Source organism: Misgurnus anguillicaudatus, chromosome 14 (assembly GCF_027580225.2).
Source record: "Misgurnus anguillicaudatus chromosome 14, ASM2758022v2, whole genome shotgun sequence".
NCBI classification, from domain to species: Eukaryota; Metazoa; Chordata; class Actinopteri; order Cypriniformes; family Cobitidae; genus Misgurnus; species Misgurnus anguillicaudatus.
Genome location: NC_073350.2, coordinates 5,460,770 through 5,486,173, shown reverse-complemented (window position 1 = coordinate 5,486,173; position 25,404 = coordinate 5,460,770). Strand labels below are relative to the sequence as shown.

At 37.5% G+C, this 25,404-nt stretch overlaps 1 protein-coding gene across 1 annotated transcript in view; it reads left to right on the top strand.

Annotated features, from left to right (window-relative positions):
* The first annotated feature begins 7,002 nt into the window (after positions 1-7,002).
* LOC129428110 (low-density lipoprotein receptor-related protein 1) overlaps positions 7,003-25,404 on the top strand; it is a 216,796-nt gene continuing 198,394 nt past the window's right edge. The window contains exon 1 of the mRNA XM_073875764.1: positions 7,003-7,430. Within this exon, the coding sequence (XP_073731865.1) occupies positions 7,334-7,430 (97 nt within the window). The 5' untranslated portion in view covers positions 7,003-7,333. The remainder of the gene's footprint in view (positions 7,431-25,404) is intronic.

Below are 25,404 nucleotides of genomic sequence, written 5' to 3'. Positions count from 1 at the left end.
GGGCACGTGCCCCCTCAGTTTGAATGGGCATGACGCCTCTGCTCCCTTCACATAGTGTTGATTCATGATCGCGTCTCTCCTTGTCTTTAGGACACCAAAACATTTGTTATTTTTGATGAGGGATTTGTTCTAGAGTTCATTTTAGCCTCTACTCAGACCATTAAACAAAAAGAAACCGGAAGTAAAGTTCTGACCAGACGCGTAACCACGACAACACGCGTGCGTCCAATGAAACCGTCTATACGCACAACCGGCGCAACGTCATAGAATGTCTCTGAACAGGTTCACGCCCACTTTTGGGGGAAATCAGACTAGACCTTCCACTGGCTTCCATTCAAAATAGCGGAACAAAGCAACCTTCGTATACAGCCGGCAGGCGTAAATAACTTATGAAATCACTCAGATTAAACATGTTGAGTAATTATCTGTCCACCCTGCCTGCCATAGAGCGCGAAAGATACATTAACATATTTAATTTGGTCAATATAAAAACATGTCTCTTTCATTCTCCCAGCATCAAATTTGTGTAACATCGCTCCCTATTGGCCAGAGGTGTCTTACACGGACATTTACTCGTACCTCATCGAGTCAACAGGGAAGCAAGTGAATGATTTTACTTCGTATTTGAAATTTACTTCGTATTTATTTATTATGTCTTTATATTTAGAGTAATGAGTCCTTCCCATTCACTTAAACGGTGCATCATTTTTTTGTCGTTTTATTTATTGGTTTTTCAATTGTTTTGCAATTTTTTTACCATTTTCGCTTGGGTTTAGGGTTAGAACAACTTTTTGTTATATAAAAATGACATCCTAACCCAAACCCCAACTCTAACCCCAACTCCAAGCAATCATGGCTTAAATATGGACAAAAACATGGAGAAACCTGTATATTAAATAACCTCATTAAGCAAATCTAAAATCTAACCATAAATCCAAGCGAAAATGGTTTAAAAAACAGAAAAAAATTGAGAAACCAATAAATAAAACAACAAAAAAGATGCACAGTTTAAGTGAATGGGAAGGACTTGCGTATCATATGCACGCCAAAGTGGAATTTGGCGTATGTATTGCACGAGTTTTACACTTCGTGCTATTTATACGCATCCTCAGGAGACTGGGTAGGACTTTCAGTCTCGTGGCCTAAAAGTGCACCTATTTCATTGCTAAAAAAAAACTTTATTTTTGTGTATTTGGTGTGACACAATGTGTTTGTGTGGTTTATGATTAAAAAACACATTATTTTCCACATACCGTACATTTTTGTTGCTCCAGATTTCACTCTCTTCCTGAAACGCACAGATTTGAAAAGCTCTTTGGTCCTGATTGGCCAGCTAATCTGTACGTTGTGATTGCCCTGGATGCCTCTGCCGTCAGCAGGAAATGTGATGCTCCTTACCATGTTTGAAAGATTCGGTCACAATGCAATGCTAACAGGAGTTAACTCACAGGCTGTGAGTCTGAAGCGGGAGGTATTATGATAATGTCGGCCTTCTCTACATCACCAATCCCAGGAAGTAAACTGTTCCCTACAATCCGTATGTTTGTTGTAGCCCATGGAAAGAGATTTACATTGGAAACGATAACTCACGTCATCATTTCCCATGGGGTTTGGAACTTTTGCATATCGTTTACATGTACTAATACACACTTACACACCAAAGGAAATGTAAAACCGTGAATCAGAAGGTGCTCTTTAAATTGCGCATGCTCGCTTAGTCTATGAGTCTGTAGGGTGTCCCATCTGTGATTTTTGCTCCAAAGTTTGCTCATCAGTGCCCCTTTGCACCCTTAAAGCGGTCTTCAGCGAAGCTTGACGCTCAAGTCTTTCCCAAAATACAACTGCACCCTCATGGACTGGCATCAAGGGTCCCTAAGGTCTGCACTACATAATGTCATCAAAGTGAGGAAGTCCACCAGTCCGAGTGTGACATTTGGGACAGGGCCATTCCCAGATAGCATGCAAACCATTGAAACAATGTTAAAAACAGTTGATTTGTCAATGTAAACTGCAATGAATCAATATCAGGTTTGCACCCTCCATTATTATTGAAAAAAATATTGAAATTTCAACAAACCACCATTATCGTGATCAGTGTTTGTTTTAGTTGGGTCCTTGACTCTTGACATTCACTCTTTCTTTTCTTATGTAGTATTTGTGTGTGTTTATGTAAAAACGCATGTGCACTGGAAGAGAAAGATGTGTTTCAAAGTTAAGTTGACACTGATTGCTTTTTGTGAAGATGTCAAAATGATATAAAATTAAGTGGCTTTACGTGATTATGTTGATCCATTTTTGACCATTATAATTTTTCTGGTTTGTAAGTCCACTGTGACAAGATAAACAGAAAAAATGCTGACACATTCAGATATCATTACTCATCCTACAAATCTCAACAATGGTGACCATCATCAAACAAATTCAGATAAAACAATTAACTGCAATGCATGCTTGGAGTTATAAATTAGTGTAGTACTACGATGATACCCAGCATGCATTGCAGCATGAAGCTTTCTTTTGTTGATCGTCACCATTGATGAGATTCATAGACCGATTCATGATGTCAGAGGTAGATTCAGTAGTCTAACCTTTAATGTGTTTATATGTTTTTATATATATTTTAACACCTAAATGTGTTTTTATAATCCTCAAAATAACAGACCTGACACTGTCTCCAACTAGTACTGTAATATCCATTTCTTGCACAACCTTAACAGTATTTTGTTAATATTATTTAGATATATCTAAAATAATTAAACTGTTTGATAACATTAGTTCTTTGTTTTCTTTGCAATAGCAGATGTATTTTAAAACACTGCTTCAACAGGCAAAGAAAATGCAACATTAAAACACAAGAGTCAAGGTCCCAACTAAAGCAAACACTGATCATGATAATGGTTATTTGTTGAAATTTCAATATTTTTTTCAATATTAATGGAGGGTGCAAACCTGACATTGATTCAATTGTATTAACATTGACAAATCAACGATTTTTAACATTGCTCCAATGGTTGCATGCTATCTTGTGAAGACCAGCCAACAGTCCCCATAAGCTTAAAGTGATAGTTCACCCAAAAATTTAAATTCTGTGATCATTTTAACATCCTCACATTGTTGTTAACCTGTATGAGTATTTTTTTCTGATGAACACAAAAGAAGATATTTTGAGGCACACACCTGATTTTAACTATTGACTTTCATTGTAAAAAAACAACAAATACGATGGAATTCAGTGCTACAATCAGTGTGCTTACCATCTATCAAAATATCTATGCAGCATTTAAGGGGAAATAACAAAAAAATCATGCTAATAAACATTCAAATTGAGTGTAAGTATCATATTGCAAAATGTTTATAACAAAATCTGTGATGACCAGACATGGACTCATGGACGTGGATTATTTACGAATTATCAATACATTGCTGTTAGTGATTCCGTGAGCCTGGAGATTGATGTGTAGACTTGATGTGTAGACGTACAGTTTATTAAATTTTCAATTAAATGTCTGATATGACATCTTTTTCATTACATGACAACCTGGATTACCTGATTCTCTGTTTTGTCCTTCATATTTTGGTTTTGATTTCTTTGTGCATCTTTAAATCTGTGGATTAAGATAATAAACTAAACTGCATGTGGAACAGTTCACTTTGCCTGCCAGCTGTTAGAGCTATAATGCTGCCTTCAAGTGCACCCGAATAACTTGTGCCTCTGTGTCAGGCATTCGTTATTAAAACATGTAATGTGTTCAAGTGGGAAAACACTGAAGCAGTGTAAACTAAACCAAATTATGCAGAATGTTCACTATAATTATTGTTCTTATCCATTAATTTTCGAATTCACTATTTTACAAGAAAGTCAGAAAAGTAGTAAAGCACTTATTAATTCTCATATTCAGGGACCAGTCGCATAAACATAGCCTCTTAAGAACTTGTCTGACCAACTAGTAATTAGTTAAGGCTATATCACTCTTACTTTTCAGACTGAAATGATATCAGTCTATATTTAACTGACTTAAGACAGTTATGATCAGTTTGAAGAAATAAAAGATGACTTGCTTGTAAGATTAGTCTAAACAATTTTTGCAATCGGCCACAGATGTCCAATTGCAGTTATTTAATTGCAACCCTTTTAGGTAGGATGGTCAATTTGGAAAAATGCTAACTTTAGCCTGTTACACTGAAATCACGATCCCACCCTACATTCAAATCGCCATGCAAAGTCACACCTCCTCCAAAACACATGAACACAATGATGAACATAAACAACTGTTTTAAACTGGAATTAGATACAGCAAGTTTCTGGTTATGTAGACCTAGTAGTTTGCTTGTAATTTAAAAAAAAACATAAATAGTGTTATGCTAATTTGTGATGGTACATAAACTACATAAGCATCATGATGCATTTTGACAACCCAAAGGGTGCCATCACTCAATTGACCATCCCATGGAGTCGCAACAATGCCTCAGGTAAGTATTAAGGGATATCAACATCAAGTCCTATACAATAGACCGGTGTTGTTGGGTAATTGGGGTAGTTTTCCACCGTTTGCCACTGAACCTGCATTAACGAAGACAGTGGGGCCTCTGGCCTTAGTCAAACGAATTGGCACGTATGGTCGGGTTGCGGTGAGATTTTGGCGTTTTCTTGTGGTCTTGTGTGTTGCGACAAATAGTATGCCATACCCATTTGCCACTGAACCTGCAATAACGACGACAGTGGGACTTCTGGCCTTTGTCAAACGGGTTGGCGTGTAAGGTCAGGTTGTGGTGAGATTCTGGCGTTAGAGACTGAGGTTAGGTCATGTCAGGGGTTTATGCACTGAGATACAAGAAAGGAGCAACCTCAGGATATGTTTTAGCGGCATCTAGTTGTGAGGTTGCGAATTGCAACAGTCCACTGCTCACCTCTTGCTTTTGAAACACATAAGAGAAGCTACGGCAGCCGCCACCAGACAAACATGTCATTGTTGGAGACAACTTAGTAAAAAAGTTTGTCCGTTAAGGGCTTCTGTAGAAAGATGGCTGCACAAAATGGCGACTTCCATGTAAGTGGACCCTCTGTGTATGTAGATAAAAACATCTCATTATAAGGTAATAAACACATAACGGTTCATTATGAAAGGTCTTTATACACCCCTGATAATATAGTTTTGTATATTATTTTGCATTTCTGTCAAGAAAATTACACACTGCACCTTTAACTTTTGATTTATTCTCAGTCAAAAATAACAAAATGACAATGGTCTCTGCTGTTTTTGTAATGGCAACCAAAACTTACAAGCTCCAATACAGACGTAAAGGTATAAAAAGTTATTTATGTGTTTTGAGTATATTCAAAGTTTTCTGCAGGAAAACTATTTTGTATGACAGATTGTACTTGTGTTATAAATTATATTAATTGCAATATTAACTTTCCATTTACATCATAACATAACATGCATAGCCCATTTTTCATGAACTAACATCAACCTGTACTGGTTGTAAACATGACTGATATAAATCATTCATTACCCCTTCAAATTATGAAAATAATTTATATATAATGTAATTTATATAATTTAATTTATATGTAACAATATAAGAATGAGTAAATAATTTCAAAGTGTTTTAATTGTAAGAGCTCTGGGCAATGTTCAGTTTAATGTGACATCTTCAGTAACTCTTTCTATAACTGTTTGCTTGTTGTATATTCATCTATAAAAGCAAACATGCTTCTGAATGTCATTTAGGCCTGTCTATGTTTGGATCTGACTTTTATGTGGCATAGAAAATGTATAAGTGTGAGTATTTGTGTAAAAAAAAATACATAAATATTTTATGTATTTATTTTATATATTTAAAGAGTTTGGTTCCAAAATGCAATAACTCAATTAAACACAATAAAAACATGATAATGTAATAATAAACATGTTTTGACAAAATAAAAGAAGTTATCTCGTTTTGGAACCAAACTCTTAATTTTTTAATAGGCCTACAGCTTCTTAAAATTGTTCATCGTTTTCAAAGCAGTTTCACGTGTATTGGAAACACAAAAAAAGTAGTTTTCCCACTGATATTCAGTACTTTGTTTTAACTAATAGTTGTTTTCGATTTCATAAACAAAATCAAATTGAAAAAGTGGACAAACAGTAAAAAGTTAACTTTAACATTTTACAAAACAATCCATAAAACCACACAGATAAGGTGAGCATAATTTAAGTAAGTGCATTTTATTACATTTCACCATAATGTCTATATGCCTACTAATAACAATGTTCAGCAAGGCTATAATGTCAATGATAAAAATGTATTCTCTGGTGTATTCACGTCTGTGTCTGAAATTGTTCGCTTTTCCCCTGGACTCAAATATTACTGGCATACATTAATGAAGAAATTAACAAGTGAGCGGCCGGTTTTGGACACAGCAGTTGTGTTCACTCACTGTTTGTTAAACTAATACGCGTTGTCCTGATTGGATCACATTCTCAACCAAAGTCACACAAGCCAATGGCGACGCTCCGCGCTGATCCACCAAAGGACGGGTGGGCGGAGCGCTTCCTCCGACGTCACACAGCAGGCCGCGAAGACGACTCGTTCATGCGAGTCAGTTCTTTCGAACGATTCGCTCAAAACTGGTGAACTGGTTTATATGTATATTTTTCGTAAACACGTTTCCAAAAAACTGCCCCCTGTGACATTTCATATTCTTTAGAAACGTCTCTTTAGGCAAGTGTAGCTGTTGATTGCTCCCGAGCTGAAAGGATCATGTTGCTCACTGGTTGATTTTTTTTTTTTTTTTTACAAAAATAGCTTATTTAATGAGTTGTGAATAATGTTGGAAATAGTATACTAAAACATGGTTATTAGTAGGCATATTCCTATTCATATATGATGCCTACAATACTATTATGGATATATCATCCATTGTGATAATGAACCGTTAGCGAGGTTGATAAAACGTACAGATTCAAAAGAGTCGGGTTACGAATCGAACATCAGTAGTTCAGGATTGGACCACACATTATACACGATCTGTTACCAGCAGCAACAGAGATAATCGGGTTGATATTCATAGGTATCATTGGCACAGAGCTGATCGCTGGCTGTCATCTTCAACAAAGACACGGGCGCACTGTCTCCACTGTGATGCCTTGTATCATACTTACATCAGACTTAGGTTGTGCCATGCATTTAAGGAATACGTGAACCGCGTGTGCCAGGAGAAGCCTTTTGCGCCAGTGTGCGCATTCGGAGAGGCGCATTAGCCGTGATCAGACTGCGGCTTCACTGGAGCATCGGACCCTGCTTTGGCATTTATTCTTTTTTTCAGTTTTATTCATTTTAAAATATAATGTTGCATCTTACAGCTGACAGGCTGTTTGTTGGATTGCTCTTTTTGGGGTTCTCGCACAGTTTGGAGGTGATTCTTCCCGCAAGGGCAATAGATGGTGAGTGCATAAGAATGGTTTTTTATTTGCCATGTGTATTATCATGCAACACACACACTTGTGCAACTGTTGCCATGCATTTACCCATTATTTCAATACTGGCAATTCACACAAATATGCCATTTTCTACTGAACGTGAACATAAAATACTAAAAAGATAAAATGGTCATGTCTAGGGTAGATTAAAGGACTTATAATAGATAATGAGGCATAACCAAATGCAGACATCACATAACAAACCCATGCGTCCAGATGCATTGATAATCTGTGGATGAACCATTACAGCAAATGCTCAGAATGCAACAAGACACATGCAACTTTCTCACATCAGTTTTGCATTAGTAATCTGTAGTAAAGAAGACGCTTATTACTTATTTGACAATAAGAATCGATTAATATAGAGATACGAACGTCTCTGTAATGATGTAGGCTATGTGTTTTCTAGAAGAGACATTGTATTGCTCTTTACTATAGTTTAATTTGTAATGGGTTGTATCAGAAGACCTCTCTAAAGTGCCTTCACCAAGCTGCATGTGTATACAATTCAATTAAAATGTATTATTACTGTGGTGGATTTTGCATTGTTGCTGTGCAAGCTTTGAAAAAGAGGCGTATGAAGTATGTTGGATATAGCATACACATGATATTGTCACCTGTTTTGTTGTTGTTTGTTAATGCAGTAATGCAACTTAAGGAGAGACTTCACTTCATAAAAAAACTCTTCAGTCTGTCTCTATTTCACACTAAATTAAGCTTCGAACTGTTCAAATCTTTGTGATACAGATGCATTGGACAGTTCTGTTTTACAATTAATACACGCCAACATTTTGTCTTTGTTTATTCTGCTCTGCAAGTTGTGTGTGTGTGTGTGTGTGTGTGTGTGTGTGTGTGTGTGTGTGTGTGTGCGTGTAAAGTCAACGTAGATAGCTCTGTCTGCACGTAAATAACACAACTACACACAGTGTTTACCTAGATATACAGTACAGTACTGTACTGTATGATGGCATAGCATAGACATGAGGTATTTTTAATTACTACTATAGACTAACCATAATCCCAACACTACTAAATTATTTGGTTTATGAATCTGTAACTATGAAACTGTAGTTAGATGCAAGCTACTTATCAGTAGTTACTATTAAAAAGTAGCTAGCTACATTAAGACTACTTCGATTTTTTTACAATGACATTATATTACAAATAACTGAATATAATTGTTAATGAAGAATGTTAAGAAAAGGATTTGGATTTTAAAACAATGTAATGTAATACAATTATGTTTTTTCTATTGTTTTAGTTTGTGAACAACACAATTTCTCACATATCTCACATAACCAACAGCAAACAAACAAACAAACAAACAAACATAAACATTTAAAATGAATTATTTCAGCTCTTTATAATAATAATAATAATAATAATAATAATTTGAATTCATTATTAATAATTATTGTAAACAAACTAAGGTATATAATTAAATCATGTGATTTGATAAACCACTAAGTATATAATTATTATATAAGTTATATTTGGATTTCTTTTTCTGTTTGATTGACAGATGCTACAGCAGTGGCGAAAACACAAATGTTAGTGTTCTTATAGGTTTGTAACTGTGGCAGGACAGATTGGATTTTGGAATGATGGTAAACAATGATGATTTATCACTGCACTTCCAATAGAAATAGACATTTGATATGAACTTAAATAAATATAGCAATGGCCAATTAATCTCTAGAAATTTAGATTGTGGCGTCATGGCGCTCCATCTAGGACATTATAATATGACTGTGTCGACTTTACCCCTGCATGTTCTGTATGTAATCATCAGGCGAACTTCGCAAAGAGGGCAGTAATGAACAATTTGAGTTTGTGATCTAAGAAAAGAAGACGCTGCTGCGCTCAGCACTGCTCTTTGCTAAAAGGCATTGCAGAGGCACAATGTAATGTAGCGTCTGGCCACGTAACACGGCTTCTTGCTGGAAAAAGTAGCCTATTTTACTACTGTTGTTGAAGCTACACTGTTTTAAAGGGGTCATATTATGAGATTTTTTTAAGATGTAAAAGAAATCTTTGGTGTCCCCAGAGTGTGTATGTGAAGTTTTAGCTTCACAGCTAATTTATTATAGCATGTAAAAATTGCTAATTTGTAGGCCTGAGCAAAAGTGTGCCGTTTTTGGGTGTGTCATTTAATATGCAAATGAGCGGATGAAGTGCAAACACTGATCACAATGATGGTGGTTTGTTGTAATTGAAACTCAATTGTGATGTCAAGTACTTTTTTCTTTCTCTCTTTCTCTCTGCACTATGGCATTGCTGTGGTTGGATATTGCAGATAAAGGGGGCGGTATTATTGTAATTCGCCTTGCTACCTACCTCACAAAACAGGCAAAATCTAAACGACCTAATTTGTCACACGCTTGCAGTAAATAGCTTACCCAAACAAAGTTACTGGCTTGATCTTGATTACATTTTCTAGGTTAATAGAATCACTGAGGACCCAATTATAGCACTTAAACATGGAAAAAGTCTGATTTTCACGCTATGACCCCTTTAAAAATAACTATCGTCAAGCTACAGAAAAATGTAATTAAGTTAGTAGTGTCGCTACTTGTAGTTAACTACTCCCCAACAGTGGGAATCATAAAAATCATAAAAATTTGCTTTTTTATGTTAAAAATCCTTTTTTTCTATAAGTACACCTACAACTGTTCCCTTTTACAGAAATAGTAGTTAAAATTGTTTTGACAGTTGTCGGAGCCGATGGTGTAGTGGGCAAGTGCTCCGACATATGGTGCAAACGCACTTTCGGCGACCCGAGTTCGAATCCTGGCTCGAGGTCCTTTGCCGATCCTGTACCCCTCTCTCCACCCTATACTTTCCTGTCCTCTTCTACCATACTATATATCTAATAAAGGCAAAAAACGGCCCAAAAATATAACTTAAATTTTTTTTTTTATGACAGTAACCCTTTAACGTTTCGCCATGTTTTTCAGTTCTGTATTCAGACAGAGCGGAAAGGCTCATTGGATTCAGTCGCTGATTCAGCTCATCAATGGTGTTAATTAAGGGGCTCCTATAAAGAATCACACAAGAAGCTTGCTGTTGTCCCCGGGGTCTTTTGAGGTGACAGCAGCATAGCATACACGACTACACTGATGTCTCATTTCCAAAGCAGACTATATCTATTAAAAAGAGAAAGAATAAAACTATAGATACAGTAAGGCCAGTAGACATTAGAGATCGAACAATTCTAATTTTTTTAAAAACAGATACAAAATATTGTGGTGCTTATGTCCCCATAAACGATATGCTGAATCGATTTTTATTAATTGTTGTACTTCTGTTTTTGACACAATTACACTACTGAACGGAACAAACCCTTATAATAACAATCACTCCCTCTTGGCATACAAAGTTATAAATAGTGGTCTGAAAGAGTGAATAATTATATTAATTTAATGAATAATATCACTGGCACATTGTCAGGAAAGTAACAAACAAAACATCTTATATGTCATTGAATGTCTTAACTGGTATTTTATGTCAGAATAATAATATTTTGTTGGAATAGCTTCTGAAACGGCTGATTAAAGCGCTGTTTATCTATGCATTTACTCTTGCATTAACTGTATCAAACTGGGACAGTTAATGGAGGTAATAAATAATTTATTAATATCCACAGACATCTGGTAAATGTTAATATAACTTAGTGTAAATCTTGTTAAAAGTTAGCTGCATGTGGTGGCTTGTGCTTCAGCCTTCAACCTGGTAAGGGAATAGCAATATGAACGTGATTTTACAATGCTACTAATAAACATAAATAACAAAAAAAAAAAAAACAAGCATTCATTCATCCATGGATTTGATGGATCAGTTTATGTGACTGTAATTTCGTCTCTATTTCTTAGCCAAGCTGCATACATTGCATATTAGGCATTTATAAAAAATCTCATCTGGGAATTAATGTCTGTTATGTTAAATAAGTTGATTAATTAAATCATAGTCCTTTTAATTAATTGATTAAAGTCGCGTCACTTCGCCGTCATATTTGCTGTGGAAGCTGTTGGTAGCATCTCTCTTAAGATGCTGTGACGAAATAGCGTCCAGTGCGCAATTCTCAAAACGGTCACAAGATGGCCGCATTTATCGGTCAATCTGATATTAAAAAACCTATATCCGGTAATGGGAAAATTCTTAAATATCGGGGAAAATATCGAGAAACAGATATATCGGTCGATCTCTAGTAGACGTTTGTTAAACTTTTACCAGCAGCATTTTATGGTCATGCAATGATTCTCTTTGAAATCCATTGATTTTAAAGAAACATTCAGATAAGCTTATATTTCCTGAATAACTCCTTTGAAAATTTTGACAAATGCATGTAATCTTAAATACAAATAGTGATAGGTGAAGCCAATATCTGTCTGTTTTTTAAAGGATCAGCTCTGTGGAAACCCATGTGCCCACCTAACCACATCGAACGTGTATATGTCTTGCAGACTGTTTTGCTTGACAAGCATTCCTTTAGAGTCAGTTCAGGCTGTGTGTTGTGTGCAACCAATGGCAATGTCTTTATCTTTCCTGACAGGTAGTCCACCCCCTGAGGCTTTGACATTTCAAGAGTTTGGGCTGATAATAGACTCGAGAGAGATATATGAGATATGTTTAGCATAGAGAAAAGAAAGATGGAGAGACTACGGAATGAGATGGTGTGTTGTTCCCCACCCACAACCTTAAAACACTTGGATTGGGAATAGTCAAAATTAGGATAGAGGGTGAATATTTCTCAAACATTCCACACTTCATTTATTTTAACCTTTACCTCATAGGATTTGTTTTGAACAAGATGTTTGGGGGAGTAGTGTTTGTCAGTGTGGAGTTTCAGCAGTAGGAAGGAAGTGACATCTGAGGATCCGAGGACATTGAGCTAAGTTAAGACGACACAAGAAAGACTGAGCTTCTCTCTCTTAAACCCCATTCACACAGCACTTTGGTCCCAGAAATTGTCAGAGAGGCTTCTTTGTGAACGCAAACGCGTCCCTTAAAGGGACGTTCCACTATTTTGAAAATATGCTCATTATCCAGCTCCCCTAGATCCAAACACCTGATTCCTACCATTTTGGAATCCATCCAGCCGATCCCCAGGTCCGGCGCCAGCACCTCCAGCATAGCCCAGCACAATCCACCGAATCTGATTAGACCATTAGCATCGCGCCAAAAAATAACAAAATAGCTTCGATATTTTTCCCATTTAAAACTTGACTCTACTGTAGTTACATTGTGTACTAAGACCGACGGAAAATGAAAAATTTTGATTTTCTAGACATATATGGCTATGAACTATACTCTCATTCTGGTGTAATAATCGAGGACTTTGCTGATGTAACATGGCTGCAGCAGGCGTAGTGATATTACACACTGCCCGAAGTATTTTCGGGCTGTGCGTAACATCACTACAGTCACACAGTTTATATAAAATATCGAAACTCTTTGGCTATTTTTTAGCGTGATGCTAATGGTCCAACCAGATTCAATGGACTGTGCTAAGCTATGCCAAAAGTGCTAGCGCCAGAGCCGGAGATCAGCTGAATGGATCTCAAAACAGTAAGAATCAAATGTTTAACTGTAGGGGAACTGGAAAATATTTTAAAAAAGTGGAATGTCCCTTTTAATGTTCTGGGATCGCTACCATAAAGAGGACCTAGTAACTTTGCCGTAACATTCACGGAAAGCATTCTGTGTGAACAAATGGCAAAAATAACTGCATAAGGGGCGTGCATTAGTGAGAACAAGCGAGAAAAAAAAAGAACAGCACTTCACGCCCTCTTAATTATCTTTTTATAAACTAAAATGCATGCGTGTGGTTTCTCGAAATCACGGATAATTAGCAAACTTCAGACACTGGAAAAATATGTCCCGGACGCATTTTCCGTAATCTCTGTGTGAAAAGGGCTTTACATCCACCCTTACCCCTGATAGATTTCTGAAGATCTTTACTAGGTAATTTTCTATGATTTGTTGTTGGGATACCTTTGTTCTAAAGCTTTTAAAGGAACAGTATATTAAAAATTGGAAAACCTGTCATCATTAACTCTTTCATTTCACACTCTCATGTTGTTCTAAACCATACAGACTTCCTTTCATTTCCAATGGAACACAACAGCAGATCTTTAGCAAAATGTCTGATCATTTCAATACAAAGTGAACAGTGACTAAGCTGGATGTCCCACATGGCATTAGTTCTTGAAGAGTATATTTATACTCGTATAAGATATCATGCGATACTGATCCATGCATAAATTAAAATTCTAGCAAACAAAAGACAAAAGTGCTTAAGTATAAGTTTTACGGCTTTCTAAATGCAAAATGGCAATGTGAACATTGTTAAAAATGTTGTATTGTAAGTATTGACAGGACTTTTTCTCTTTATTCTGAAGATGGTGATGGCTGTCTCAGTCTATAGGCAGTGTTTCCCTTCTTTAGCGTCTTAGTGAGGCTGATGATTGTTTTACCAGTGTGTTCATGACAACGGAGCTGTTCTTGGATCTCACAGGGTTGGAAATATTGAGCTCAGAGGGCAATAGCTGTCATATTACTCAGACGCTCGCTCGCTCGGTCGCCAGCGTGCTGAGATGGAAGAAAACAGCAGAAGGAATGTTTGTGTCGAGAGTCTGTTGTTGCATCACTTAAGCCAAAAGTGGGCAAACTGCGGCAAAACACTTTAATCCATCCTGTGAGGCTGCTTTTAAATATTGTTGTAAATATCATTGGATTTTAGTGAGGATTTGGGTCAAAAAGGACTTGCTTGGTAAAATATAAACAAAATCAAATAGACTTAACTACAATAATTACACAGCACTCCAGAATGCTTGATTCTGATTGGCCAGATAATAACTGCCTGAAACTGAAAACACAGCTTCATTCAATACCATTTACATATCATGGTTGAACTATAGTTACTACATATTTAAGAAGGATAAATGTGGTAACAAGCAATCTTCCATCCAGGAGCAGCTACACAAAGCCATATAATTTACTGGTTTATATAAAAGCATTAAAATTATTATAAGTTTAGTCTGTTGGTTTGGTCTCAGTTTTTTTAAATGACCTCTTGGGAAAGTTAATTGCCCACCCCTGACCTAAGCAGTAATTTTACATACATAAATCTAAAATGGTGATCAAAATTTAGTTTGAAAAGAGGCTACACATCTAACATTCACACATGACAGGTGAAAAGTAAATTATATGAAATAAAGGGTGAATATTGCACTGCTTTAATAATGTAATCAATATGATATTGCATAGACCAGGCAAAGTTCTCCACTAAATAACATACTTTTTTACATTATTTTATAACAGTAGGTAAGTCTTTTTCTTAACTTTTCTTCATTTATATACTATTAGCCTACATTTTTGCCACCAAAAAATGTTTCTGTTTTAATTTATTTTGGATTGTTTAACTCACAGTGAACTGGCTATGTACAATCTCTGCATAAAAATAATATTACTGCTCTATGTGTAACTGCATAGCAAGCAACATGATGATATACTTATTATACACTCATATTGAGATTAGTGAGTTGCATCCATAGCCATCTTTTATCTTTTGCATGTTTCTCCTAATCTTTGCTTGTGTCGTCAATGCTAACGAACCCCTCCGCAGCTGAGTAACAGTTGAGTAAGCCCGGGTTACAGCTCTTCTCTGTCCCGACCAGCTGATTGCATTGTGACAATGATATGATTGACATGAGGTTCAGATGAAAAATCTGATCACGCATTCCATTCTCGCTGTCACAGAAAGTGCGTCTCATGATTGCGTAGCAACGAAAGACGCGCAACCTCTCACGCACTTTTGAAAGAACAAAACAGCGACTTGACAGGTTTAACCCGCGCTTTTAGGCGCGACACGTAAGCGGCCCCGTAAACGTTTACATCAATAATCAAACGAATATACAACTAAGTAAACAAAAATCTTTCTGCGGGCCGAATAATGTTATATGTTTGACAGAAGACTTGCGCTGAACACGGAGACTTCCGCCACTTAATATGTTTGTGTGGAAACGCACACAACATATTATGTTCCACCTATGTTCCGCACACAAAAGATTGCATTCGCCATTCGGTGCACATGTGCACCGTGCCGAAAGCCCTGTACCGAAACACGTACCGTTACACTCCTACAAACTAAAGCAGATGTTGTAGAACGTCTGGCAAACGATGATAGATAGCACGAAGATTGTAAAAACTTATTATTTCCCCCTATTTATTACATTATCTTAAAGGAGTGTAACTACTGTCTGTAGCATGTAAATAATGCACATAAATAAAGTGAGCAAGAGCGCTCAACTATTAAATCTAATCAACAGGCACGTGAAACCTAGCCAGCAGGTTGCTCAAACAACAAAATCATTAGCTAACTTAAATTTGCAAGAACTATAGACTAATACAATAACAGGCTTAAATAAACCCAAAACATAAGTCCACTTACAGTTCTCACGGACACGTGTTTTATCAACTGGCTATCCTCCAGACAGTGACAGACCACATCTTTTTCTCATTTCGGCCGTGTTGCCGTTCGCGGTGTGGAGTGCATCTGAGCTTTTTTCCGAGATGCACTTGACGGCCTTTTGTGCTGCAAATTATATTTTTTTGGGCGACCTAGTTAAGGTGGTAGGGTTTTCCAGCTTAGGCGGGCCGCACGAACTACAAAGTGCTGCGGGAAACCCTGTATTAAGAAAGTACATTAGCACTATTACTGTGCATTCACACCGCCACCGGCGAGAGCGTCAATAAAAGCTCTGGCTGCCCTGCCGAACCGCGTCATATCTCATTACCATAAAGTTGAGCTGATTTCAACTCTCCTCGACGCTCACGCTGTACATGACGCGCCGCACCGCTGCTCGCCGCAGGCTCTTATTGAAAATGAATGACTTCCGGCCACTTTGACGCTCTCGCTGGCGGCGGTCTGAATGCACAGTTATACATGCTGATGTTTAACATGCATGATTTTCTGTGTTTTTGTTATTAAAATAGATTTAGCTTAATTGTCATTTTAAGGTATTTGCAGTGTAATACATTTTCATTTTCTGTAAGATGGACAATTACACATTTACCTGCACCTGAGCTCTTAGTTTACAAAGATGACTGATCCTGAATGGCACAAAATCTCTTGTGCAGAGGACGTCAATGCAGATGTAATAGATTCTGTTGTAAAAACAGGTCATTTTATTAAGTAGAGTGCTTTGCAAACACATCTTTTTGCTTCTCTGTGTGTTGCTGCGGGTGACAAACACACACTGCTACTTTATAATTCTGAGGTACATTGTCTTTCACATGGTCGTGGATCATTATTGTCATGAGTTTGAGTTATGCGTGTTTCTTTTCTTCAGGAGAACCACATGCAATGAGTCTGCAGCATCTTTAGGGCAACATGTTTGACAAGTGCTTTTAGTCCGGATTTCAATCTGACTATGACTCTTGCACCATCGGTACCACAGTGCGTGTTTCATTGATTTTAAATGCGAGCGATAGTTGTGTCACGGTTTATAATGCAGACGCGGTGTTGTGTCATTTGCCTGTCGAATTAGCGCTTTAAATCTGAACAGCTTTAAACAGCTGTCAAAGTTCAGAAACATAGTAGATGAGAACACAGCTTACATTACATTTAAAGTGACACCATGTAATTTTTCAACCTTCATAATAAATTTTCAAGACCCTTGTGATAGTACATTGACTTTAAATAGGTTGAATGACATGTCTACCATAGCCTGACGGGGTCTGTGTCACTTTTACTCGTATTTTAAAACTTAGGGTTTCTGGTAGTAACCAGAGCACAAAAAAAAAACTACAAAATTCGACTGCTTTACGGCATACGTCACTTCCTCCACACAATTTGTTTTTAACGTGAATTTTGTGGGAGGCTTACTTAAGGAATGTAGAGAGCAGCTTCTGTTATGTGACTCTGTGGCACAGTCTTTAGTGTCACGGACCTATGACACGGGCGACCCGGGTTCGATTCCTCTTTAAGGCAATTTTTTATATAAACTCTTGATTCATACATAAATGCGATCTTCTTTATAAATGACAGCGATTATCTTGCATATAGTTCCCTGTATTCACATGCGGTGTTCGCGTATTTACCTTTCTTTTACTGTGTCTATGATATTTACATTACAATCCAGGATGCAATAGCAGTCAAACTTGCTCAAACTCACACAGTATAAAACCAAACCCTATTCATTCACCAATCAGATCCGAGCGTTTCTCTCTTCTCTCTTCCTCATTTGCTGCGTTCCGCTGTCACTCGCGTGACGTATTACAAAGCGGCAGCCTTTAGGTCTGCTTGGACCACATCAGTTTACTTGGATTTGGAGCGACAATTTTCACACAAAAGAGAGGAAAAACGAGCGCCATTGCGGAAAATCCTGGTGGCGAGGGAGAGAGAGAGACGATGCAACAATATTTGTTTGGAAAAAGGCAAGGAAATACTTCTGGTCGTTTCTAAATTGGAAGGCTGCAGCCTCCGGAGGTCAAATATGCAGGCTGCATACGTCATCAAGCCTGGTTTATTAAGGTAAACTGAGCATTACATTCGCAAGTCATAAGCATACTGCAACAATTTACGATTAACTAAGTATAATAGTTAACTTTGTAATTGTTAATATTGTGAAATAAGACAGTCTTGATGACGTATACAGCTTAGAAATACGACATCTGGAGGTTGCAACCTTCAGATTGAGAAATGGCTTCTGCCACGAAGAGTTCCTCATCAGAAAGTTGTAACATGACTGCGTTTCTCCCTGTTGTCTCAAAATGTTGATCGTTTAACGTTTTAAATGTTTCGTTTTTAGTTTAGTTTTAAGGTTGGCCAGTTCCTTTCCTTTGCGACAGTGCTGCGGCGCTTGTGGGCTCTAGGGGCGCTAGAAGTGAAAAATACGTGTCTAGCACCCCCTAGTGGCCAAAAAGTATCATGGTGTGCCTTTAATTACAATAACATTCTGAAAGAAAACAAACGTGCCTGTGTACCTGTTTTAATGATGCAGTGGTAACTTTTTTCTGTGGCTACTGCTGATTAACTCATGAGTGGGTAAGTTGCTAGTGTATGAATAAAGAAAAACTGAAACATCACATTAACATTGAGTACGTTTACATGCACAGCATAAGCGGATAACTATCAAAAATCTGCTTATTATAGAAAACTGTTTTCATGCGTTTACATGCAAATCAATAAGCCGCCTATGCAGACAACTGCGTTTACATGGGACTTGAAGAATTATCAGTTTTCTCGCAGGCAGTGACGTCAACACCTATAGTACACAATAGTCGTTCAAAAAGTCGACGGCATATCTGTCTTAAGCTTAAGTACTTAAGTACTGTTGTATCTCTTCTCGTGTCTGCAGAACCTGTAAATGTAACATGAGCTGCTATTTTAACAGTTTCTCTGCCAACTGCTTTAGTCGGGCAGAGACTTTTATGCGTTACTTTGCGCTTACTTCCGCGTGTGACGTTTATCTTTCATACGCGGAGACATGCGCACATGGACAAAACCGTGAGAAAGTCGGTTAAGGTGTTTACATGCCACGCGAAATCAACGTAATGGGCAAAAAAACTACCTGTGCCGATCGGTTTTTGCTTACGCCGTTTATGGGCTTTCCCCGATTAAAGAAAACCGATTTACGCGTTTACATGACCCCACGTGTTATCAGTTTATTAAGCATAATCGGCGTAAGACTGTGCATGTAAACGCACTCATTATTATTTAGACTCTTTGCATTTGAAATTTAGCTCAGGTGCCTCCAATTTCTATTGATCTATGCTGAGATGTTTCTACACATTTATTGGAATTCACCTGTGGTAAATTAAATTGATTGGAGATGATTTGGAAAGGCTAACACCTCTCTATAAAAGACTTCACAGCTGACAATGCATATCAAATCATGAGGTTACAGGAACTGTCTGAAGAGCTCAGATATGGGATTGTTACAAACCACAGATCTGGGAAAGACTACCAAACATTTGTGCTGCATTGAAGGTTCAAAAGAGCACACTGGCCTTTTTAAATGGAAGCAATTTGGCTTCTTCCAAGGACCCTTCCAAGAGCTGGCCACCTGACCAAACTGAGCAATCAGGGGAAAGGGCCTCAATTTGATCAAGAACCCGATAGTCACTCTGATTAAGCTCCAGAGATACTGTGTGGAGATGTCATGACAAGAGAGTCATCTCACAAATCAAAGGCAAGCACAAATGTTTTATATATGCTGATGCTATTTTATCAGCTAATGTGAGCTGGTACATAACTTGATATACTATATAAGCCAAAATAAACCAACAATGTCCTGTACTGATAAGATTATACAATTAATTTACATAAACATAATAAGTATATAGTTTCACTGTCCTCACATTGAATCAAGTATGTTATGTATAAAGGGGGGATGCATGACTGAAGAAATGACCCAGCAAGCAATTTTGGCTAAAACAATGCAAAATTTGGACTGTCAGTGAAAGTCTAATAGACGTCTAACCATAGCCCAAGAATAGACAGTGCATATACTGTACGGTTAGTACTTTTAAAATAAATGAAAGTTAACACCTTGAAAACCCGTTGACCATGGGCGGAGCGAGGGGGTGGCTTCTGGGGCTCAAGCCCTGAATGTTTTGTCAAAGGCCCCAAATCTTTTCAGATCTGTAAAATGAATTCATCCAGTACATTAGGCGGCGGCATTCAGCTTTAAACTCTCCGGTCCCCCACTCCAGGGAAAACAAATGAGAGATGTGTGTTGAAGGCAAATTAATATGCTGAATCTCCCCAGAGTAAACATATTTTCAAAGTGTCTTTATTATTACAGTGCCTTCGTTATTACTGTAAGTGTATATTTATAGTTATGTGATGTAAATACGGTTAAATAGCGTCAACTGATATATCTGTATGGCTAACGGCTAATGTTAGCACTGCACTCTAAACTAGACTGCCTGCTCTGCTGCACACACGTCGTTGGTAACGTTGTATTTAAAGTACATTTAATCACAGTGAATTAAAACGTTGAAAAAAAACTTGCTTATTGCACATATACTTTTTTATAGATGGATATAGACGGTTTCATCGGACGCACGCGATACACGTCTGGATCCGAACCTTACTTCCGGTTTCGTTTTTTTAATGGTCTGACTAGTTGCTAAACTGATCTCTTGAACAAATGCCTCGTCAAAAATAACAAATGTTTTGGTTTCTTAGGTAATCTATGTGTTGTTTTTTTGCTTGTTATATAATTAAACTACATTTAAAGTACTTTGTTGTTATTTATTCTTAGCGGAGTTTACCGGAAGTTCATGCGGACCGCGACAGCCACTTGTTTATGTTGTTACTGCTCAAACGGTCTATACAATTTATTTTTTTAAGACGTAAGAAGTAAGAAGGTGATAATAGTTACTTAGGCAGCTTATGTTTTGTCTGTATGCATTTCTCTGAAATTCGCAATGATTCACATCAGAAATACATTGATAGACAGTTATAAAGGTGAATCCTTAATCTTTTACATTAAAATATCCTTATGTGTGATAATTGTCAGTGCAAATAGGGAGAGATGAGGGTGAGGAGCGAGAGCAAAGACAGGGAGAGAGAGAGAATGCTTCCAAAAGCAGGTGCGAAATTGTTCTGCTAGTGAAGTCAAAATTGTTATTCTTTCTTATGTAGCTTTATAGTTACTGGATTAGCCTTCAGCAAACATATTTTGCCTATTTTTGGATAAGAGAAGTTAAAGTATCATTGTCAAAATGTGTTATGTTAAAGTTTCAAATTGACAATACAGAGAACCTTGCTGTGTTCTCTGTATTTTCATTTTGAAACTGTAACAAACAACAATAACAAACCAGTGTTTCCCATACATTGATTTATTTGTGGTGGCCCACCACAGAATCAACGCTGGCCCCCACAAATAGAATTTTCATGATTCCCATTTTCATTTTAAAACAGCTTAAAATATAATTTGATATATAATACAGATCAAATACAGATACAGATCAAAGAGTAGAAGTGAATCATATTTCAGGTGGCAACACTAGATCAAACGCAAACACGACATGATGATGTCACATATATGCTAATTAGCGGGTGACGTCATCACCACCACAGTCTCTCAAAATCCTGTGGGAAACACTGCAAACTGTAACAAATTTTCACAATGACACTTTAACTTGTCTTATCCAAAAATAGAATGAGATAGGATTAAAAAAATAGTAATAGGATATAAAAATGACTTTATAAAGCTGCCGTAAATGGAGAAAAAATATTAGCAGGGGACCATTCTTTGAAAACCCTAGATTTGGGCTAAGCCCCCAATGTCTGGCTCTGCCCCTGCTGTTGACTTTGCTGTTGACTTTGCTTACATGATGGAATATTGTACATGTCCAAGTTTTTTTGTCAAAAGCGGCATGTAACCAAATTCAAGGTTGTGAGTGGCAAGAAAAAGTATGTGAACCTCTAGGAATGAACTGGTTTTCTACAGTGATTTGCCATAAAATGTGATTTGATTCTTATCTAGGTCACAACAATAGACAAACACAATGTGCATAAGCTGACAACACACAAATAATTCTAGTTTCTTGTGTGTCTTTTTTGAAAACATCAAAAGTCAAATATAATAAACAGTTGTTGTTTTAAACATTGTGTGAACATTAAAACATTCAAAATCTGCTGTCAGAATTAACACTGCTCTGATCACTCTTTCACACATGAAAGCAGACTGCTCACATAGCCTGTGCACAAGATATGCCATTGTCTCATTAAATTGAATTATTTCAGTTTAGAAACAAGTTAAGACTTTATACTTTATGCCAACCTTTGACTAAATGTACAGTAAGATTTAGTCGGATATGTTCCCTACGCCTTGATGGTGCAATAGGTATAAATTCTTCGGACGCATTTTACTTCAAGACTACTCTTACAACCGGGTGTACATACAGGTGGTGCACCCCGTCCCAGTGCGTAATTGGCAGAGTGGCCAGACGGAAACATCTTCTTAGTGCAAAACACATACAAATCCCACTGGAGTTTGCATAAAAGCACCTGAAGGACTCTCAGACTGTGAGAAACCGGATTCTCTGGTTTGATGAAACCAAGATTTAAAGTGTTTGGCTCATTTCTAAATAATTATGTCTGGAGGAAACTAAACACCGCTCATCACCTGTCCAATATCATCTCAACAGTGAAGCATGGTGGTGTCAACATCATGATTTGGTGGTGTTTTTCAGCAGCAGGGACTGAGAGACTGATCAGGGTTGAGGGAAAGCTGAATAAAGTAAATTACAGAGAAGCCTCAATAAAAGCACTCTGGACCTCAGACTGGGCTGAAAATTCACATTTCAACATGATAACCCTAAACCAAAACAACACAGGAGTAACTTAGGGTCAACTCTGTGAATGCCCTGGAATGACACAAACAGAGCCCTGACTTATATCAAACATATCTGGAGAGACCTGAAAATGTCTTGCCACCGACGGTCCCCATCCAACCTGACCAAGCTTGACAGGATTTCCAAAAATGAATGCCAGAAAATCTCCTGATCCAAGTGTGCAAACTTGTTGTGTCGTACTCAAAAACACTAGGCTGTGAAAGGTGCTTCAACTAAAGGGTCTAAATACTTATGTCAATGTGCTCTCAGTTTTTGCTTTTTAATAAATATATAGCATTTTTTAAATTATGTTTTCAAATTGTCATTATGGGGTACTGAGTGTAGAGTAATAAGAATAAAATGAATTTAAGTGAGTGCAGTATCAGGCTAACAAATTACAAAATTGAAAAAAGTGAAGGGGGTCTGAATACTTTCTGAGAACACACAGTACTTGCTTTACAAATATCCAGCCGCGGGTCATTTTTTCCTTTTCCATTTTATCATTTTTTTATCATCAGTTAGATTTTCTTACTGTAATAGAATGCATGTGCCATCATTTGCAACTTCGTCATACACAATTTAAATTTTAAAGGGGACTTATGATAAAATTTTAGTCCTATAATTGGGTCCCCAGTGCTTCTATCAACCTAGAAAATGTGAAAAAGATCAATCCAGTAACTTAGTATTGGTAAACCATTCTCTGCAAGCATGTGTGGCTCCCCTTGTGATGTCAGATCTTATTATAATAATACTGCCCCTTAATCTGCACAATCCAACCACGGCACTGCTGTTTGGTGCATTGATCAGCTTATTTGCAGGACACACCCAAAAACAGCACATTTTGCTCACAACTACAAATTTTAACGTGTTATAATAAATTATCTGTGGGGTATTTTGAGCTAGAAATTCACATACGTACTCTGGGGACATCTTAAAAAAAGTCTTCTGAAATGTCTCTTTTAAGTTCTAGACAACATCTTTAGGTTCAGGTATTTCAAATAACGATAGGTCTGTGGCCAAGAATGTTCATTTCTTCATCTTCCGGACAGCTGTCGTTTCTCAACCATGTACTGATGTTCACTTTGTAAAACGTTTCAGGGGTTGTCGAATCCATCAGAAGGAGCAGGCAATGAGTAACATGGGTTTAATCTTGCCTCACAGCAAGAAGGTCACTGGTTCAAGCCCTGGCTAGGGCAGGTGGCCTTTCTGTGTGGATCTTGCATGCTCTCCCTGTGTCATTGTGGGTTTACTCTGGTTTCCTCCCACAGGCCAAAAACATGCAAGTTAGGCAAACTGGAGATGCCAAATTGTCCCTTCCCAAACCTGTGTATGGATCAACTTGTCTGAATAAAACTTTTGTGGATTAACTGATTCTCGCCATGAATATAGCCATAGGGCGCACTCACACTATCCAAACCAAACCGCGCTCGGGCCCGTTTGACCCCCAAAGCCTGGTTTGTTTGACTAGTGTGATCGCTCTGTTCCACGCCAGAGCGTGTGAGTACAGTGTGAGTGCGTGCACCTGGGGGAGTAGGGAGGGGTGACAATCGCGCTGGGGATTGGTTTGGTTTGGATAATGTGAGTGCGCCCATAGATGCTGGAATGGCATAAAGGAAGAAGAATAATATATTTGTTTCCATTTCCCATTATTATTCGCACTAGCTCTTTTTCGCACAAAACAAAAACCACCTCAAGCAAGAATAAAATGTTTTTATGAATTAAAGGTATAGCGGAAGATTTTCCCGAATTATTTAAAAGAACCGCCCCTCGATATTTTAAAAAAAATGCACACGCAACACTCTCCCTCCCTTCTCCCGAGAGGGAACGCCTGTTAAACGCGTGCACGAGACAGAGAGAGAACATGCAGGAGCTCAGTTCTTCTCTTCGCTCTGTTTACAAGTTTCTGTCGGCATGTTTACCGTGTCTGTGCGGTTCGTGACTTGTGCCAGGGCTAGCATCGCTAATCATAGCTTACATCAACTTTTACTAGCAGTGATTTTAAATGGATTTCTCCAAATAGCATGACAAAATGTACCTTTCCAGTAGAAACTTCGCGTGGAAAGCCCAACCTGTCCTTTTAGCTCACGCCAGCGTGTGAAATAGTCTCCCATAAACATTCTGGTCTTGTTTCTTTCTTTATAGTCCTTTCTCTTCTTGTCATACAATTCGTAGACAGTTTTTCTCTTGCGACCCTCAGACATTTTGAAAAAAAAAACACAGCGAGAACACGAGCTTCAATGAATGGTTGAAACCGTAGCACAACACACATACACGTGAAAGTGCGCATGTGCAGCAAGCGAACCTAGAGGCGAGCACGTACGACGGTTATACGTCAACATATATTCAGAATGATTGACATCTGGGATGACCAATAGTCTTGATGATCCACCCGGAAAACGAAAATCTTCTGCTATACCTTTAAGTAAATTTTATTTATAAAGCACATTTCAACATAGCAAAGCTATCCAAAGTGCTTAACAATGTAAACTAAACTTAAACGAAAAAGGAAAATAAAAAAACAAAGAAAACAATAACAAAACAATGAAATAAAATTAAAATGCCAAGGTGAAAGGATATGCTTTTA